Consider the following 18,925-nt stretch of genomic DNA (forward strand, 5'->3'; position numbering starts at 1 on the left):
CCATTGGCCAGAAGTTCAGGCGCTCCCTCTGATTGGCCGTCCCGCCCCCCCCGCACACCTGTCTCTCGCGCGCCCCCTTCGCCTCAGCCAATCGGCGCCGAGCGAGCCGGGGCCGGGCAGCGGGGCGCGCCCCTTCTTTGACGAGACAGGCGGCGCGGCCAATGGGGCCGCGCGAGGGGCGGGGCCAACTCGCACCTGGCAGAGGGGCGTTGCGGGATTGGCCCGGCCCCGCGGGGCGGGGCGAGCCCGCCCTATCGGCGGCCATGGGCGGGGCCCACCTGGGCGGGGCGGGGCCGCACCTGGCCCGGGGCGCGCAGTGCGGCGGCGGCGGCGGCCATGGCGGGAGCGGTGCTGCGGGGCGGCCCCGGGCCGCTGCCCCTCCTGCTGCTGTGTGCGGCGGCCGGTGAGTGCCGGGGGGCGGCGGGCGGCCGGGGGGGTCCCGGTCCCGGTCCCGGTCCCGGTCCCGGTCCCGGTCCCGGTCCCGGTCCCGGTCCCGGTCCCGGTCCCGGTCCCGGTCCCGGTCCCGGTCCCGGTCCCGGTCCCGGTCCCGGTCCCGGGGGGTGGGGGCGGGTTTTCTCCGTCGGGGGTCCCGGTGCCGGGGCGGCCGCGGGGGCACTCGGGGCGGTGTCGCTGCCGGTGGGGGTGGCCGTGGGTCCGCCGGTGCTCGGGGTCGGTACCGGGACGGGGCGGGGGGGTTCTGCCGGTGGGCGCCGGGGGCGATGCTCAAGCCCCCCCCCCGCCCCCGGTTCCCGGCCGGGGGGCCGCCGTGAAGCTCGCTGTCAGCCACCGGGTGCGTCCGCGGGGAGCACGGCGGTAACGGGGCATTGATAACCCGGTGGGGTTCACCCTGCGGCATCGCCGGCACCGGGCCACCGCCGGTACCGGGACGCCTCCCACCCCGTTATTCCCGGTACGGGTAGTTCCGTGGGCACAGGACACCTCCGCTTCCTCTGCGGCCTCGCCGCCATCGCCTGCCCTGGGGACACCGGGGGCCACCAGCGCTGGGATCCCGGGGGCACCGTCCCCCATCCCCGGTGGCGGCGGCACTGGGGGCACCGGTTGGAGGAGCCGCTCCCGGTTCGTGCCGTCCGTCGGGGCCGTGGCACGGTGCGGGCAGGGCAGCGCCCCGGTGACCCCGTTACCGTCCCCGTCCCCACCCAGCCGGTGGCGGTGACTCAGGGCACCGGGGGCCGGGCGGTGGCCGCACCGGGGACATCCGGGCCTGGGCTTCGGGAAGGAGCGCTGCGGAAACGGCCCCGCGCCACCACCCCGCCGGCCTCGTGCTGCGGCCGTCGCGGGGACGGGGATGGGGACGGGGACGGCAGCAGGGACGGCCCTGTCCCTCCCTGCCACCCCCGGTGTGCCCCATTAACGTGCGCCCGCTTTCGGGTGGCAGAGGCCGAAGTGGAGTTGGGGGGGGGGGGCGGTGCGTGCCACCGGCCCCGTCCCTGCCGGCGGTGGCCTTCCTGTCCCCGCGCGGTGACGTCCCCTCCTTTGTGCTGGGACAATTCTGGGCACGGGTCGGGGTTAACCCGAGCGGGGCTGGCGCCGTCGGGGCTCCCGGCCCTCTGGGGCTGCGGGATGGCGTCTTTTGGGTGTTTCTCCCCCAAAACGCACCGAAGCAGCCCCCTCACCCCCCGGGCTGTGGTTCGGGGACGTGCGGGGGGGGCTCCGAGCGGGTCGATCCCATGGCCGCATTCTGCAGCCTTTTCCTGTCCCCGGGCCGGGTTTCCTGTCCCCGCCATGCGCTTCCTGCACAGCCGGGGCGCAGCAGGAGCGAGGTCCCCCCCCCCACCGCCGCCCGTCACCCCCCCCTGGGGCTGGCGGTGCTTCGAGGCGTCCCCTTCCCGACCAGAGCCGCAGCTCCGGGCACCGGCCCCAAACCCGCTTCTGGTGCCGGGCCCGGCCTGCGTGCGGCCCCCTGCCACGGCCAGGACCCCCGGTGCGAGGGCCCAGCGCCCTCCAGGAGCCCCCTCGGGGCGGGCAGGGGCCAGGGCCCCGGGACCGGGCGCCCTCCTCCCCCTGGGTTTCGCTTGGCAGCGGCTCGGGGAGCAAAGTGCAGGCGGCTCCGGGCCCGGGCGGTTTCGGTTCCCAGTGACGGCGGCCGGCCCGGCCTCTCCCATGGCGTGACTCATGGCCTCCGCACACCGGCCCCAAACCCACCAGGGCCTCTCTCCGGCCACACCGGCGAGGTCCCGGTTTGGGGTCCGTGAGCGGCCTCATCCACCGGGAAGCGGAGGTCGGAGGCCGGAGATGAGCCGGGAGCCCCGGCCTCCACCTCGGCTTGGCCATATTTCCCCCACCTGTGGCTGGCCGTGCAGGGGGAAGCAAGCTTTGTTTGTACCCGGTGTGCAAGGGCAGGCGTGCGCACGCGTGCCGGGCAGGGGTGTGTGTGTGTGCACACGTGTGCGTGAGGGCAGGGAGTTATGAAACACCCCCGGGGCTGCCCCCGGGTCGGTTTCCTGCGAAACCAGGAGGGCCGAGAGGAGGAGAGGCCGCAGCAGGTAGGGCAGGATTTTCCAGCTGAGGCCGTGCCACAACGCGGTGCGGCGGTGTCACCTCTGCCCCAGGGCTCCCGGTGACCTCGGCGGTGGCGTCTCCAGTGTCACCGGGCGGCCACGGAGCGGGGGGGGACAGCAGTGCTGGGGACCCCGTATTGCTGTGCCGCGGCTGGTCCCGGTGTGAGCCTTTGGCAGCCGGCCCGGCACCGGGTCCCCGAGCCGATAAACCCCGCGGTGCCGAGGTCGGGAGGTGCTGTTAAAGGGTAACTACGGCTGGAAACTGATTAACGAGCCGAATGAAACCTCCTGGGCTGAGAGGAGGAGGAGGGAGGGAGGCCGGCCTCACCGCAGGGCGCCTCCGGCTGTATCGCCTGGCCGTGGGCCCCTCGGTGCCTGCCCCACCAGATGGGGACGGGGACGGGTCCCCGAATGCTGGCAGGGCTCGGCAGACCCCGGTGCAGCTCCGGCATCCCTCAGGACCTGGGCTCCTCCTGGTGCCTCCCGTGTGTCTCAGGCGTGTCCCTTCCTCCCGCAGGGTCCCTGGTGTGCGCCCAAGTGACCTCCGAGACGAAGCAAGTGCCTGAGAACAGCGGTGAGTGCCTGGCTCCGGCCCCCAAAGCGCCCTGCCCTGCTGCCCCTGCACCGGGGCTTCCCCCATCGGCTCGTCCTGGGCGCCCGGTTTGTGGCTGGGGCACCCGGCATCCCCCCGAGCACCCCGGCTCCAGCCGATGAGGGACTTCCCCAGGCTCCCGGGGTGCTCCACGTGCGGATTCCCTGCACTGGGGGTGGCTCCGGGGGCTGCCGGCCCCCAGCTCAGCGCCGTCTCTCCCCTGCAGCCGTGGATATCCCCTGCACGGCGTACAAGTACAGCATGAACAGCCCCCGCATCGAGTGGAAGTTCCAGAAGGGCACCTCGCTGGTGCTGCTTTACTACGGGAACGAGCTCACCGGTACGTCCCCCCCGCAGCCCCTCGAGGCCTTCCCTTGGGGTTTTTATCTCCGGTGAGGCCTTGGCGTCTGTCTTTCTGTCCGTCCGTCCGTCGGCTGCCTCCCGACCCGCCCCCTCTCTCTGCAGAACCCTACAAAAACCGCGTCCAGTTCTCGTCCGCCAACATCCACTTCAGCACGGTGACGCGGGAGGACACGGGGAAGTACATCTGCGAGGTGGTGGAGGGCAGCAGCCAGATCTCCAAGTCCGAAGTCAACCTCATCGTCCAAGGTGCGCCGCTGGCCCCCGCGTCCCCGTGCTGCCGGTCTCTGTCCCGGAGAGCCTGCCGTGCCACCCGCTCCCAGCCCTGGACCCCTGACCCCTGTCCCCGCTGCCACGTGGGGGGAGCCAGCTGGGGGAGGGATGCTGGAGCTGCCCTCCCCTGTTGGCAGTACGGGTGAACCCAGCAGATTTAAGGAGCTCTAAGGCCCCCTCAAGCCCCAGGGAGCGTGTCATCAGCTCGGGCACTGAGTGTAGGGGTGGACACCGAGCTCCTCGTGGTGGCTTTAGGGGACGCTGCTTTCTGGTGGCATCTGGGGCTGGCTCTGCCAGGTGCGCCCAGCACCAGGGCTCTCCTCCGCTTGGTGTTTCCCCGTGAAATACCTGCTCGGGGCGAGCAGGGGAAGTGAGAGCGGCTGTGCCCTGCTCGCGGTGGAACCAAGCTCTTCCTTCCCTCGCCCCGCTCCCGCAGTGCCTCCCTCCAAGCCGGTGGCCCACGTCCCCACCTCGGCCACCATCGGCAGCAAGGCCGTGCTGCGCTGCACCGAGACGGATGGCTCCCCGCCGCCCACCTTCCGCTGGTACCGGGACACCATGCTCATGCCCAGCGACCCCAAAACCAGCCTGACGTTCAGGAACTCCTCCTACACGCTGGATTCCACCACCGGGGAGCTGGTGAGTGCCGGGCGCTCAGGACGCGGGGACCCCCAGCCTCAGCAGCCACGCTCTCATTCCTCTCCTCTCCCCTCCAGACCTTCGAGCCCGTCAGCAGCTTCGACACCGGTGACTACTACTGCGAGGCCTCGAACAACGTGGGCTCCCCCCAGAAATCAGACGTCGTGCACATGGAAGCCAGTAAGGAGCAGGGGCGGAGGCCGGGGCGGTGTGGGGCTTCTCCAGGCTCCGCTCGGCTGCATCTGGCACGAGTCATGTTCCGGGGAAAACTGCCTGGTTGTGTGTCAACCTGTTACCCTCCAGCCTGCAGGGTTCAAAGGAATGCTAATTAGCTGCACTGTTAATGACCCTGCTGTTTGGTCTCCAGCAGCATGGGTTGAAACAAGTCCTTAGAGTGATGCTATGGAGGTGGGAGGGAGGAAGCTGCCCGTGGAGATGTTAAAATGCAGCTGGAGCTGGCCGGGGCAGCCCAGTCCTCGTGCGAGCCAGACCCAGCTTTGACGCTGGCCTGCGTTTGGACCGGGGCTCGCCTCCGAGCCCTGTCACGCCCCTCTGAAGTGGGGTCCCTGCCCTTCGGGCTGGGTTTGTGGGTGTGGAGCTGGGGGTTTGCGCCCTGTCAGCCGGCCGCGGCCCCGGGCTGGCATCCAGCAGCCCCACGGCAGCCCCCCCATCTCTCACCAGACGAAGTCAACGTGGGCGGCATCGTGGCCGCCGTGGTGGTGCTGCTGATGGTGCTGGCGCTCATCGCCTTCGGGATCTGGTTCGCCTACAGCCGGGGCTTCTTCAGCAGTGAGTTCCGCGCCGCGCACCCGTCCCTGGGGCTCGCTCCCCTCTGCGCCGGCGCCACTTTCCCTGCACCCCCCTAACATCCCTGTCCCGTTTCTTTTATTTCAGAGAGAAAAGAGTAAGTGAGCCCGGAACACTGCCGCTCCCTGCGAGCCTCCCCCGAGCAAGTCCCTGTCCTCCCCTCTCCCAGTCCGTGTCCGGAGCAGGCGGGTGGCTGGGACCGTGCCCTGGTGTCAGCGGGTTCCTGGGGTGGGGGGTGGGGGGGGCAGTGCTGTGGGCAGTGTGCCCCCCCCCTAACGCGCTCTCTTTCTGCAGCACTGCCAGCAAGAAGGTCATTTACAGCCAGCCCTCGCACCGCAGCGAGGTGAGTACGCTGTGACCCGGCGGGGCGCTCGCTGGGCACGGAGCGTGACGGGAGCGCAGTGATGGGGCCGTGCCGTCCCTCGGGGGGGTTGTGTCCCCCGGGGGGGCCCTCGAAACCGCTGAGTGGTGCCCAGCCACAGGTCTGATGGCCAAGGGGGCAAGCGGGGACCCCGGTGCCACCCTGACCTCGCAGGCAGGTGCCACCGCTGTCCTTGGCAGCGCTTGTCCCTGCGCTGTTTGGAGCGAGCTGGGGACCTTGAGCCGCCCTCTCGGGACGGCGGCGAAGCCTCCACCCTCCGCAGCAGCCGGAGATCGGCGCCCGTGGGCTTCGCTGGCCACCCGAAACGGTTCCCAGGGAGACCGGCTCCTGCGGGCACTTGTCATGCAAAGCGGAGAGGGGGCAGCTGCACGCCCCGCGCAGGGACAAAGCGGGTCGGGGGGGGGCTCCATCGCTCAGGACAATGGGGTGGCGCCGCACAGCGCCCCCGGAGCAGGGCAGAGCCCTTCTCGTGTCTCTTCCCCAGACACAGCAGCGGTGCTCGCCCCAAAACCCTCTGGCTGCAGTGCTGCCGGGTGCCTGAGCCCCCTTCTCCAAGCCAAACCCCCCCGGGTGCAGCCTCCTGCTCCCAGCCCGGGGTCCCTGTGGGCACCGCGTGCCCCCGTCCCGCCCGGTCCCCGCCACCCGCTGCCGGTAACGTCCCCGCTTTCCCTCCGCAGGGCGAGTTCAAACAGACGTCCTCCTTCCTGGTGTGAGGCCCCTCCTGCACCGCGAACTGTTGTAAATGTTTTCTAATTACTGTAGCTGTGATTTTTAACTATTTTTTGGTGTTTTTTTTTTTTTTTAAGTGCTACCTTGTCCCTTGTGTCTGTCCCTACCCCCTTGATTTTTTTGGGGGGTAGCGTCCTTCCTCCCCACACCCCACCCTCTCCAACCGGTGCCTTACTGCCCCGGGGTCCCATCGGGGTCCTGTGCCTTGTCCCCACGCAGGGGCGTGGTGGCTGCTCAGGGACAGTGCTGCGTCCTCGGAGGGGCCGTGGCCGTGGGGGGGTGCTGGGTGTGGAACCCCCTCTCCCAGGGTCTCTCCTGGGGGTCAGGGGTGGGAGTGCATCTCCCAGCGCCAGTCCCAGCTGGCCACTGGTGCTAGTTGCCCCCCGTACTGGGGGCCGTTCTCTTGTAACCACCCATGCGATGATGTTGGTGGCTGTCGCTGGAAAAACATCAATAAACCTGCGTTCTTGTACCGAGTGCTCGGAGCCTTCCCTGGGGACGGTGACACCACTGGGGCTGAGCCCTGAGCAGGAGGGGACCGCCGGCCACTTGTGGCACGCGGGGGACACCCCAACTGGGACCCCTGGGCATGGGGACGTCTCAGCATCGCTGCGAGCGCGCGGCCGAGCCCTTTCTGCCTGTCAATAGAACTTTTATTTAGTAACTTTTCTTTTCTCCCCCAAATCGAGGCCGAGACCCCGAGGTGCCCCCAGCAGAAGCAGGGCTCGAATGAGTGAGTCTTTCCAGGGGTGAAACCTTTCTTCCCCATTTATATATAGAGAGATTAGTCGCACTATATATATACACGTGTGTATATAACCTGGACTCAGTGCAGCGAGGGAGGATCAGCCCCGAGCCGCGGGGCTGCCCGGTGAGGCGCGTTAATAGGCAGAGGCTCTACGTTAGCAGCAGCGACGTGCTCGAGGCCCATGGCGGCTCGAGCGGGGACGCGGCGCCGCGGCCGTGTCCGATTATCGGTGACACCCCCGTGTCCCCATTCCGCAGGCAGGGGGCCGGGGGGCAGCGTGGGGAGGGGGCCCCGGCTCTGGGGGCAGCCTCGGTGTGTGTGTGTGGGGGTCCTGCCTCAGTTTCCCCCCTTGGCACGGAGCCGTCCCGCTCCTCCTGGCTCCCCGGGGTGGGATTGAGCAGCGAGGCAGCTCCCAGCTGGTGAGAAACTGTGTCCCCAGGGGCTGGGGGTGGCCGTGTGTCCCTACCCCAGGGACAGTGTCTCCCGGCAGGATTGTGTCCACCTTCCTCCTGGCTGCGCAGAGGGGCTGGGGGTCTCTGGCTGGTGTTAGCAGAGCGTTAGGTGAGGGGGACGGGGACAGCCCCGTCCCCACGTGGGCTGGGATGAGGGGGACGTGGCCCCACCGGTGGGCAAGCACCCACGCAGGTCCCGGGGCAGCCCCGTGCCACGAGGAAGGAGGGAAAGGCCCAGGAGGACGGCGAGAGCCGGGAAGGGGGGGAAGAGCCGGTGGCGTCTCCCCGCGCTGGTGGCATCTCCAGGGGCTGGCGGCATCTCAGACATTGCTGATGCGGACGCTCAGCGGCGCTCCCTCCCGCTCCCGCTCCGCCGCCTCCCGCAAGGACTCCTCCAGCTTCACCTTCTCGGGGTCCCCGAACCGCACGGTCTCGTGGACACAGCAGGGCACTGCCACCTTCACCACCTGGTCGAAGAGGCTGAAGTCGGCCACGTACTTGCCGCTGGCCGAGAGGGAGATGGCGGGGGTGAACTCGTAGCCCCAGAGGATCTCCTCGGGCAGGTAGGACGTGCGCACCTGGCACGTGGCGCTGGTGGACTCCACGGTGCCGCTGAGGATCACCACCAGCTCGAAGTCGCCTTCGCCCGTCCGCAGGGCCATGTCCCGGAAGGGGCTGGCGTCGTCCACCACGTGGTAGAAGGTGAGGGGCAGGATGAGGAAGGGGCTGTCGGACGACGTGTCCACCTGGAAGTCCACGTTGACCTGGTTGAGCCGCACGCTCTCGCCCTCCTTGGTGAGGTGGGTCTGCAGGAGCTTGCCCGTCACCTGGCAGCCGATGAGGAGGCTCTTGCGCATGTTGGCCACGCGGATCATGAGGCAGATCTTGCCGTTGTGCTGCGCCACCACGGCGTTTTGGCTGAACTTGATGGTCTCCGCCCGCTTCTTGGGCCGGGCGATCTTGGCCAGGAAGGTGCCGGTGATGAAGATCTCCATGATGGTGGTGAGGACCAGCTGGGTGATGAGCAGCACGATGGCGAGCGGGCACTCCTCGCTGATGTAGCGGAAGCCGTAGCCGATGGTGGTCTGCGACTCCAGGGAGAAGAGGAAGGCGCCGGTGAGCGTGTGGACCTGCATGACGCAGGGCGTGTGGTTGGCCGGCGGGTCGAACTCCAGCAGGTCCCCGTGCACCACGGCCACCAGGTACCAGACGACGCCGAAGGCGAACCAGGTGCCGGCGAAGGTGGCAGAGAAGAGCACCAGCTTGTAGCGCCACTGCATGTCGATGAAGGTGGTCCACAGGTCCTTGAGGTACAGGAAGCGCTTGTCGGCGATGTGCTCCATCCGCACGTTGCTGCGGCCATCCTTGGTCATCACCCGGCGCCGGCGCAGGCCCGAGCCGATGAGCGGGCGGCTGTCGGTCTGCGTGGTCTGGCTGTAGTACACCTTCGTGGCCGACGTCATCTGCGGGAGGGGGCGCCGTGAGCGGGGGGACGCGGTGGGAGAGTCACGAGTGGGCGGGGGGGCGAGTGGGGAAGGTGGATGGATAGGGTGGAGAAAGGGGGTGGGATGGATGGAAGGATGGGGGATAGGATGGATGGAGAAGATGGATAGGTGGATGGATGGAAGGGGGGGTAGATGGATAGGGTGGGTGGGTGGCTGGAGAAGGCAGGGGGATGGATGGGGTGTAGTACGAGGACAGGCAGCTAAGGGGAGGAATGGACGGATGGAGGCTGAGGACGGAGGTTCGGTGTTGGGGACACATTGGGGACCCCAGCCCAGCTGTGGGGGACCTGACGGATGCGTGGCACCTCGGTGCTGGTGGCTGCTGTCGCCCCTCGCAGCCTCCAGCCATCCCCCCGTCTGTCCATCCCGTCTGTCCATCCATCCTTCTCCCTATTGATCGATTAACCCACCTGTCTGTCTGTCCTGTCTGTCCCCACGTCCACCACCTGTCTGCCCACCCACCCGTTTGTCCATCTATCTTTATCCATCTGTCCTCGTGCGCCCTCTCCAGTCACCTGTCTGTCCGTGTGTCCGTCCATCGCCCCCATCAGCACTCCCCCGTCCACCTGTCCGTCCGTCCCTCCCTGCCTCCCCTCATCCGTACCCTTGCCTGTCCACGCGTGCCCCTGTCCGTCCGTCCGTCTGTGCTTTTATGCCCCCATCCGCTCACCTGTCCCTCTGTCCGTCTGCGTCCGTCCGTCCACTCCTCCCTCCCTCCCTATCCTCCCCGGTGCTGCCAGGCCCCGCAATGTCCCCGGCTGTCACCCTGCCACCTCGCTTGGGGACAGGACCTGGGTGTCCTGGCTGGGCTGGGGACTGAATCAGGCGGGGAGGAAGAGGAAGGAGGGGATGAATGGGAGGTGACAGGCACAAACGGCTGGCGGCGGCGCCAGGCGCGCTTCCGTCCCCGTCCGTGTCCCCGACCCCGGTCCCTGCCGGCACAGAAAGGACCCTTTCAGCCCACGCCAGCGTTTGGCCCCGCCGCGGTTTCCGAGCTGGCTGCAGCAAGGCAGCGTGCCGGGGACACCGGGGACGCGGTGGCACCCTGGGGGGTCTCCTTGGAGCCTCGTGTCCCTGCGCCGGCCAAAGCCGGGGGACCCGGAAGGCACCGGCCACCCCGGGAGGCGCTGCCGCTGTCCCTGCTGCACCACATCCATCCCCTCCTGGCGAAACCCGGTGGAGGGGATGGTGGCACCGGGTCAGGGCCCTGTCCCCATCCCGGACCAGGCCGCCCCCTGTCCCTGCGGACACCATGCATCCCCGGAGCCACCCTGTCCCCAAAACCACCCCGTGTTCCCCAGAGCTCCATGGCCTGGGGCCACTGCACCCCCAGTGCCCCTCCCTGTGCCCCGAGCTCTGCCCGTGCCGGCAGGGACAGGCACCGGCACCCCCAGCATGTCCCCACAGTTGGCCCCGCACCCCCCCAAGTCCTTTTGCCCCCCTTTCCTCATGCTCCTCCCCCCCTCGGGGTCCCCTCACCCCTGGGCATCCCTTTGTGCTTGTATTTGGGGTTCCTGAACCCCTCTATGCCCTTCTCCCCCCTTTTTGGGGTCCTTCCTCTCCCCAGGGTCCCTGCACCTTTCCCTGGGATCCCTGCACCCCCAGAAAGGTTCCCCATTGCCCCTCTTTGGGGTCCCCACACCCTGCTTCACTCAGGGGCTCCCTGCACCCCTTTCAGCACATCCTGACCCCCCCTTTCTGGGGTACCCCACCCCTGAACACCCCCCCCCAATTGGCAGCCCCCCCGTGCCACCCCACGTGCCCTGGACACAGGTTGTGACAAGGCGCCGCTTGTTCTCGGTGCGGGGACGATGCCGCAGGGCACGGCCGCCACCAAGCACGACCGCCACCTGCTCCGGCCGGTTACCCATTAACCCCCCCCCGCCTCCTGCCTCAGTTTCCCCCCCCCCAAGCATGCGGGGGTCCTTGCAGGGCAGGGGACACAGGGACCCGTTCCCCCCTCCCCATGCCCCACTGGCATCACCAACCCGGGCGCTATTCCCGTGCCTGCACGGTGCCAGCCGTGGCCGGGCTCCCCGCCAGCCCCATTTTCCCCCCTTTCCACCCCAAAAATGGGGGCCGTGATACTGGTGGCAACTGGGAGCGGAGGGTCCGCACCTCGTCCCCATGGAAGGTGGGGGATGGCGGGGTTGGGGACACCGGGGGACGCGGCGTGGGGCTGGTCCCGTGGGGCTGGGTGTTGGGGGGGGGAGGCTGTGCAAGGGCAGGCGGGGGGGGGGACGGGGACACGGGGACAGTGGGGCCTTTGTGCGCCCCGGAGGAGAGGCCTCAATGGAGCTGGCGGGGCACAAAGGCGCTTTGACGAAGCGCTTCGTTAGCATGCAGAGCCCCGCGCTCGCTGCCGCCCCCCTGGCCAGCCTGGCCCCCCAGCGGGGGTCCTGGGGGCCAGCGTCCCCCTGTCACCCACCCAGCTCGGCCACTGTTCCCTGGGTCCCTTGCCCTTGTCCATCGGAGCACCCCGAGCCCCTGCGCTGCACCCCGGAACCCCCATCGCACCCAGTTTGAGCACAGAGTTCGGCATGGCCCTGGGGGGGGACCTGGGGGACCCTGAGGCCAGCGCCATCCCCGCACCCTTCACGCTGCTGGCCCCGAGCTGCAGAATTCGGGAAATTCAGGAAAATGCCGAGTGCGGGGCGGTGGGGGCAGGATGGGACTGTGGACCCCTCCCAAACCCTGCCTCGGTTTCCCCTCTAGCACAGCAGGGACACTGGGGGGGGGGGGGGTGTCCCCACAGCATCAGGGGACCCCAAAATGACAAATCCTTCCCCCCCAGTGCAACTCAACCCCCATTAACTGCCAACAAATCCACCCCGCTGCCAGCTGTGGATTGGGGTAAAAAAAGCCCATTTTGGCCTCTTTTCAAGCCCGCCGCCTCCAGGGAAGCTCGGCGGGGCCGGGAGCGTGTCCAGCGGACCCACGGGCGCGGGGGCTCCCACGGGAGCTGGCGGCGCCGGTGCCGATGGGGCGGATAAGGCCGGCGGGGACGACGCGGCTCAGCCTTCGTAGCCAGCGGAGAAGCCACCGCCCGCAGCCGCAGCACGGGTAACCCGCAGCATTGTTACCCCCAGACCCATTAACCGGCAGCTCACGGGGGGTGTAACTCGCAGCCCAACTAACCTGGGTAACCCACAGCTGGGATAACCCACACCTGGGATAACCCACACCCAGATAACGCACACCTCCAATAACCCACACCTCCAACCCACACCCGGATAAAGCACACCTGCAATACTCCACGCCTGAGATAACCCACACCTAGATAACCCACACCCTGGATAACCCACAGTTGGGATAATCCAATCCCAGGATAACCCACACCTGGATAACCTACATCCTGGATAACCCACATCCCGGATAACCCACATCCCGGATAATCCAGTCCCGGGATAACTCACACCCAGATAACCCACAGCCCATCTTTGCCCACAGCCCAATCCCACGTGGCTAATCCACAACCCTGCTAATCCAGCGTAGCTAATCTGTGGCCCCACTAATCCTCAACCCCACTAATCCAGCATGACTAACCTACAGCCTGGCTAATCCAGCGTAGCTAATCTGTGGTTTTGCTCATCCACAGCCTGGCTAATCCGGCATGCCTAACCTGCAGCCTGGTTCACCTGCAGCCTGGTTAACCCACAGCCTGGTTAACCCACAGCCTGGTTAACCCACAGCCCGGTTAATCCCCAGCCCACGCAGGGCCAGTGCCACTAACCCAGTGCCCTGTGGGTGCCCCCCTGTCCCCCTCACTCCAAATGCCCTTGAAATGCCCTGACCCTGCCCCCCCCCAGTCCCTGCGGCTTGGAAGGGCCCCCCCAACCACCCCCGTGGCCTCAGGCCTCATTGGCGGGGGGCAATGGGGACACCCCATGGGCTGCGGTAGAGGGGACAGGGGTGGCCCCAGAGATGCCTGGGGGGGGGAGGGGGGGGAGTGGGGTGGGAATGGGCTGAGGGACGTGGTGCCCTCCGTCCGTGTCCGTCCATCCGTCTCCCTCTCTGTCCGTCCGTCTGTCCAGGTCCCCACTGGGCTGGGGAGGGGGGAGACCCACAGGGAGGGGAGATGTGGGGACACGGGCACTGGAGATACGGGGATGTGGGTACGGGGGACATGGGGACAGCGGGTGTGGGGACGTGGGGATGGAGGTGGAGGGCAAGGGGATGGTGGACATGGGACATGGGGTTACGGGGACATTGGGGACAGGAGGGGAGAGGGGGACGTGGGGACAGAGGACATGGGGACGATGGGATGGGGGGACACGGGGAACATGGGCATGGGGGACAGGGAGACTCGGGACATGGGGACATGGGATATGGGGCTACGGGGGCTGGGGGATAAAGGGACGCGGGGACACGGGACACCGAGACATGGGGATGGGGACCACGGCGACGTGGGGGCACGGGACACCGGGACGTGAGGTGATGGGGGCACGGGACAGCGCGACATGGGGGGGGCGCGGGGCCACCGGCCCGGAGCCGCATCCAGTGGGGGGGGCACTGCCGGCTGCCTCCAGCCCCTCTCCACCCCCAGGGTGGCCTGGCCGCGACAAGGGGGGCTTTACTGGGGGGGGGGGGCGGGGGGGCTCAGGGGACCGGGACCTCCCCACCCCCGGCGGCCCCTTACCTTGCCGGGGGGGCACCCTGGGGCGCCCGGGGGTGCCTGGCCGCGCTCAGCCCGGCCGCCGCCGGCTCCCCATGGGCTTTATGGCTCGGCGGGGCCGGCGGCGGTGGGACGGGGCCCCCCCCGCGCCCCCCCCCCCTCCCCGGGCCGGCCGCCTCGCCGGGCCCGGCTGGCACCGATTGGCGGGGCCGGGGAGGGGGCCCGGGGGGGGGGGCGGGGGAGGTGGGGGGGGGGGAGGAGCCGGCGTGGGGCGGGCTTGGGGGGGGGGGTTAATGGGGTGGAAAACGAGCCCGGTCCGGGTCACGTTACCGGCCCCGGGGCGGGGGGGGCGGGCCCGAGCACCCCCCACAACCCCCCCATCCTCCCCCCACCTCAACCCGCCGGCCGCAGCACCGGGACCGCCCCCCCCGCCCCCCGAGTTTTTCGCGTGGGGTCCTGAGACCCCCGCGGGGAGTGGGGGCGCGGCCGGGTGTCACCTGTGGGCCCCCCCCGACACCATCACCCCCTCCCCCCGAGGGCTGCCGCTGGTGATGAGGGAGCGGCGGGGGGGGCGCGGGGCAGGGGGGCCGTGGGTGCGCGGGGCCGTGGGTGCGTGGCCGTGGGTGCGTGGGGCCGCCCCCCCCGCACAAGGCCCCGCTGTTCCCGGGCCGGTCCCGGCACAAAGCGCCTTTGTCCGCCCGGGGGGGGGGGCCGGGGAGGGGCCGGGGCCGCCACCGGGTGGCCGCTGGGCTACCGGGGGGGGCGGGGGGGGCAACCGGCGGCGGGGTAGGAATTGGGGGGGGGGGAGCGCAGCACGAAGCGGAGCGCAGCACCAAGCGCCCCCCCCCGTGCCACGCGTGTCCCCGAGCACACGCGTGGGCGCAACCCCAGCGCATTTCGCACCCCCCCGCCCCGCGGGCAGCGTGCCACGCGTGGCCCCGCCGCTCTGCCCTTCCCGGGGGGGGGGTCGGGGGTTGGGGGGAGGGGGGGGGGGTTGGCCCGGTTCGGCTCGGCCCGGGGCCGGGGGGGGCCGTGCCGGGGGCGGGCGCTGCTCGGTATTTTTAGCCGCGCGCTCCCGGGGCGCAGCCGTTGCCGGGGAACGGCGGAGCGCGGCCGGCGGGGGAGGCGCGGGGGGGGGGGGAACCGGCGGTGGGGGGGGGGGAGCTGGGCCGGGCCGAACCGAGCCGAGCCCGAGCGGGACCGGACGGGACCGGGCCGAGCCGAGCGGAGCCGGGCGCTGCGCTCGTCCTGCGCCATGCGCGCAGCGCCCGGGGGTTGCGCGCCCCGGCGGGAGCCGCGGGGGGAGCGGTGAGTGCGGGGGGGGGGGGGGGGGGAGGGCACCGGGATGGGGGGCACCGGGACGGGGGGGCGGGGGGCAGAGCGGGGGGGTGGTGGAGGGGACAGCCCCGGGGGGCTCCTGCTGCTCCCCTCCCCCATATTGCCCCCCCCCCCCCCGTTCTCTCCCACACCCCCAGCCCTGCCATCTGTACCCCCCCCGCCAGTCTCCCCCCCGCCCTCATAGCGAGGGGACACGGGGGTGGCACTGGGGTCCCCGACACCAGTCAGGGGCACTCAAGGCCTGCCCAGAGGTGACGGGTGCCCCCCCCCCACCTCCCCCCTTTACATTTTGGGAAAGATGCCCCCCCCCCCCCCCAATCTGCCCCCCTCCAATCTGTCTGGGGCACCTGTGCCCCCTCCCCCCTCCCCCCAAGCCCGGGGGCTGTGGGGTGCCCCATGGCTGGGGGGGGCAGGGTTGTGTGGGGCACAGCTTCGGGGGGGGGGGGGGGGGGCAAGGATAGGCTGGGGGGGGCTGGGTGGTGTGCACATGCATGTGTGCATGTCTCTGTGTGCATCGCGTGTGCATTGCCCAGCTCCGTGTGCGTGCGCTGGCATCGATCCAGTGCGTGCGCAGGACTGGTGCACACACGCTCCGGTGCATGGCAGCGTGCAACGAGCCCCCCCGGGCTGCACGCATGTGCGTGCACCCCACCAGTGGGCAAACACGCGTGTGTGCACAGTCCTGGGTGCTGGCGTGCCGGTATCTGCTCGTGTGTGTGTGCATGCACACGTGTGCATCTGTGTGCATGTGTTCGCAGATGTGTGCACGTGTTTGTACATGCGTGCATCTGTATACACGTGTTTGCGTGTGTGTGTGTGTGTGCATCTGCAAGCAGCTGGATACAGGTGTGCACGTGTGCGCATGTTTGCAGGTGTGTGCATGCATACTTTGTGTAGGTGAGTGCATGCATTGTGTACACGTGTGTCCATGCGTGTGCACACACATGTGTGCCCTCACCCACCCCTGCAGTCCTGTGCCTCACTCCCCCCCCAGCCTCCTGCTGGCCCCCCCACCCCTCCCAGTGCCTCCCAGTGCTCCCAGTTGGGCGCCACCACCCCCTCCCTCCCGCAGGCGCTGAGAGCGATGGCTCAGGACAACGCCGCCTTCTGCGGGGTGCCCGAGGGGGGGCCCAGCGAGGCCAAGGCCCCCCCCGCCCCCCCCCGGCGCCGGGGGGCCGGGGCCCGCAAGCGGCAGCGCTACGTGGAGAAGGACGGCAAGTGCAACGTGCAGCACGGGAACGTGCGCGAGACCTACCGCTACCTCACCGACATCTTCACCACCCTGGTGGACCTCAAGTGGCGCTTCAGCCTCCTCGTCTTCATCCTGGCCTACGCCGTCACCTGGCTCTTCTTCGGCCTCATCTGGTGGTTCATCGCCTACTGCCGCGGCGACCTGGACCACCTGGAGGACCACGCCTGGACGCCCTGCGTCAACAACCTCAACGGCTTCGTCTCCGCCTTCCTCTTCTCCATCGAGACGGAGACCACCATCGGCTACGGCCACCGCGTCATCACCGACAAGTGTCCCGAGGGCATCGTGCTGCTGCTGCTCCAGGCCATCCTGGGCTCCATGGTCAACGCCTTCATGGTGGGCTGCATGTTTGTGAAGATCTCGCAGCCCAACAAGCGCGCCGAGACCTTGGTCTTCTCCTCGCACGCCGTGGTGTCGCTGCGGGACGACCGCCTCTGCCTGATGTTTCGCGTGGGCGACCTGCGGGACTCGCACATCGTGGAGGCCTCCATCCGCGCCAAGCTCATCAAGTCCAAGCAGACGCAGGAGGGCGAGTTCATCCCCCTGGACCAGACCGACCTGAGCGTGGGCTTCGAGACGGGCGACGACCGCCTCTTCCTCGTCTCGCCCCTCATCATCAGCCACGAGATCGACGAGCGCAGCCCCTTCTGGGACGTCTCGCGGCACCAGCTGGAGAAGGACGATTTTGAGATCGTCGTCATCCTCGAGGGCATGGTGGAGGCCACAGGTAACGGGGCCGCCGGGGGGGCGGGACGCACTGGGTGGTACCTAACGTCTGTGGGGACACCTCGTGTCCATGGGGAAGTCTCTACGGCGCCGCAACCTCCATGGGGACATCTTCATGCAGACACCTCCACGGGGACACCTCGTGTCCATGGGGACATCTCTGTGGGACCACCACCTCCATGGGGACATCTCCATGCAGATACCTCCATGGGGACACGTCACGTCCATGGGGACTTCTCTATGAGGACGCCACTTCCATGGGGACATCTTCATGTGGACACCTCACCTCCAGGGGGACACCTCCATGGGGACACCTCATCTCCACAAGGACATCTCCATGCGGCCGCTTCATTTCCACAGGGACACCTCCATGGGGACACATCTTTTTCTTGGGGACATCTCCATGAGGACACCTCACCTCCATGGGGACATCACCTCCATGCCCCATGCACCACAATCAGGGTGCCCCACACACGGGGTGCACCACAGATCGGGGTGCCCCAAGCCTTACAGACCGGGGTGCCCCCCACCCCCAACCAGGGTGCCCCATGCACCGGGTACCCCCCCCATCCCCACCCCCAAGCCACCCCATCCCCTTCCCCGACCCCGTGGCCATGCCATGCGCGGTGGGCTCGTGCCATGCGCGTATGCGGGGTGCAGGCTGCGGGATCCCCCCCCCCGGCTGCCCCCCCCGGCTGCCCCGCAGGGATGACGTGCCAGGCGCGCAGCTCCTACCTGGCGGACGAGGTGCTGTGGGGCCACCGCTTCTCGCCGGTGCTGAGCCTGGCCGAGGGCTGCTACGAGGTGGACTACGGGGGCTTCCACCACACCGTGCCCGTGCCCACGCCGGCCTGCAGCGCCCGGCAGCTGGCGGCGGCGGCCGCCCGCCGCGACGCCCACCTCTACTGGTCCATCCCCAGCCGCCTGGACCAGCCGCTGGAGGAGGCGGCGGTGGCGGAGGCCGGGGCCGGGGGGGAGCCGGGACCCCCCCCGGAACACAACGGCACCCTGGCCAGCCCCGAGGGGTTGTGACGGCCGCGGGCGGGGGGCGTGGGTGCTGGGCGCCCGGCTGCCCGCTGGGGTTGTTTTAATAAAGGCTGACCCCCCCCTCCCCATCCTCCCCCCCCGATGCAGTGATGGTGGTGGTTTTTTGGGGGGGGTGCAGTGGTGCCAGGTTCCCCCCCCCCCATCGCCACTGCCAGCACCCCTGCAAGGGGACCTGGTGTCCTCATCACCCTGCCCCTGCTTTGGGGTTCACGGGGGGGGGGGGGGGTGTCACCTGGGTGCTGGGGGGGCCGTGCCATCCCATACCTCCACAGGCTTTGTGCCCCCCCAATCAAGGGGAGGCAGATTGCCCCCCGTGGCATCAATCCCCCCCCACCCCGGTTGTTATTGTAGGACCTACATTAACCCCCCCGTTTTGGGGGTGAGCCATTAGTGTGTCCGGGGGGGGGGGGGGGGGGCGGTCTTCATTCCCAATTATTTTTTTTTTTAATGAAGGGGGAGACCGAGGCAGCACCTCCCCGGCACCCATGGGTGCCTCCCCCGGCGGGGCTGGACACAAAGGGGGGGCCCTGCGGTGCCTGGGGGGGGCGGGGAGCAGGGATGGCCCGAAAGGAGCCGGAGGGGGCGGGGCAAGGAGAGGAGAGGGCGGGGCGTGTTGGGTGTGTCCTGCCCCCGGCCCCGCCCCCTGCCCGCCCCAGGCCCCGCCCCCTCCACATTCCTCCCGCCCCCCCCCCCCCCGGCAGCGGCGCCCACGCGTGTTCGCGGCCCCGGGTCGCGGCAACGCTGCCCAGTCCGGGCGGGGAACTGGGAGCACTGGGAGCACTGGGAGGGGACCGGGGCCCACGCCAGGTCCCCCGTGGGGCCGGGGCCGGCACGTGGCGGCTGCGCCCGCGTCATCTGTTTGCTCAGCTGGGGGACAGCGGGGGGGGACAGCGGGGGGGGGACAGCGGGGACACGGCCCGGGTAAACACCCCCCCGCGAAC

General features: G+C 69.4%; 3 protein-coding genes across 3 annotated transcripts; 2 read left to right on the forward strand and 1 right to left on the reverse strand.

The window, feature by feature from the left end:
- Nucleotides 1-336: 336 nt before the first annotated feature.
- F11R (F11 receptor) lies at nt 337-6,374 on the forward strand. Its single transcript, XM_035570742.1, has 10 exons — nt 337-403; nt 3,037-3,093; nt 3,338-3,451; nt 3,577-3,720; nt 4,181-4,383; nt 4,461-4,563; nt 5,065-5,169; nt 5,278-5,287; nt 5,485-5,533; nt 6,250-6,374. Exons 1-10 carry the CDS (start codon nt 337-339, stop codon nt 6,283-6,285), a joined length of 888 nt encoding a protein of 295 aa, XP_035426635.1. The 3' UTR covers nt 6,286-6,374.
- A 1,447-nt stretch (nt 6,375-7,821) lies between these two features.
- KCNJ10 (potassium inwardly rectifying channel subfamily J member 10) lies at nt 7,822-8,964 on the reverse strand. Its single transcript, XM_035570795.1, has one exon. The coding sequence runs from the start codon at nt 8,962-8,964 to the stop codon at nt 7,822-7,824; it is 1,143 nt and encodes a 380-aa protein (XP_035426688.1).
- A 2,582-nt stretch (nt 8,965-11,546) lies between these two features.
- Nucleotides 11,547-17,969, forward strand: KCNJ9 (potassium inwardly rectifying channel subfamily J member 9). Its single transcript, XM_035570798.2, has 3 exons — nt 11,547-11,663; nt 16,032-16,938; nt 17,644-17,969. The coding sequence occupies exons 1-3, from the start codon at nt 11,547-11,549 to the stop codon at nt 17,967-17,969; spliced, it is 1,350 nt and encodes a 449-aa protein (XP_035426691.2).
- The last annotated feature ends 956 nt before the right edge of the window (nt 17,970-18,925 follow it).

This window comes from Cygnus atratus, unplaced genomic scaffold, assembly GCF_013377495.2.
Source record: "Cygnus atratus isolate AKBS03 ecotype Queensland, Australia unplaced genomic scaffold, CAtr_DNAZoo_HiC_assembly HiC_scaffold_46, whole genome shotgun sequence".
Classification (NCBI taxonomy): domain Eukaryota; kingdom Metazoa; phylum Chordata; class Aves; order Anseriformes; family Anatidae; genus Cygnus; species Cygnus atratus.

Bases quoted from the DNA above. Each gene is read 5' to 3' on its own strand.
- F11R (XM_035570742.1), top strand. From the start codon at position 337: ATGGCGGGAGCGGTGCTGCGGGGCGGCCCCGGGCCGCTGCCCCTCCTG. The intron at 3,452-3,576 runs GTACGTCCCCCC...CTCTCTCTGCAG, and splicing joins CTACGGGAACGAGCTCACCG to AACCCTACAAAAACCGCGTC. The intron at 4,564-5,064 runs GTAAGGAGCAGG...ATCTCTCACCAG, and splicing joins CGTCGTGCACATGGAAGCCA to ACGAAGTCAACGTGGGCGGC.
- KCNJ10 (XM_035570795.1), bottom strand. From the start codon at position 8,964: ATGACGTCGGCCACGAAGGTGTACTACAGCCAGACCACGCAGACCGAC.
- KCNJ9 (XM_035570798.2), top strand. From the start codon at position 11,547: ATGGCCCTGGGGGGGGACCTGGGGGACCCTGAGGCCAGCGCCATCCCC. The intron at 11,664-16,031 runs GTGGGGGCAGGA...TCCCTCCCGCAG, and splicing joins AAAATGCCGAGTGCGGGGCG to GCGCTGAGAGCGATGGCTCA. The intron at 16,939-17,643 runs GTAACGGGGCCG...GCTGCCCCGCAG, and splicing joins GGGCATGGTGGAGGCCACAG to GGATGACGTGCCAGGCGCGC.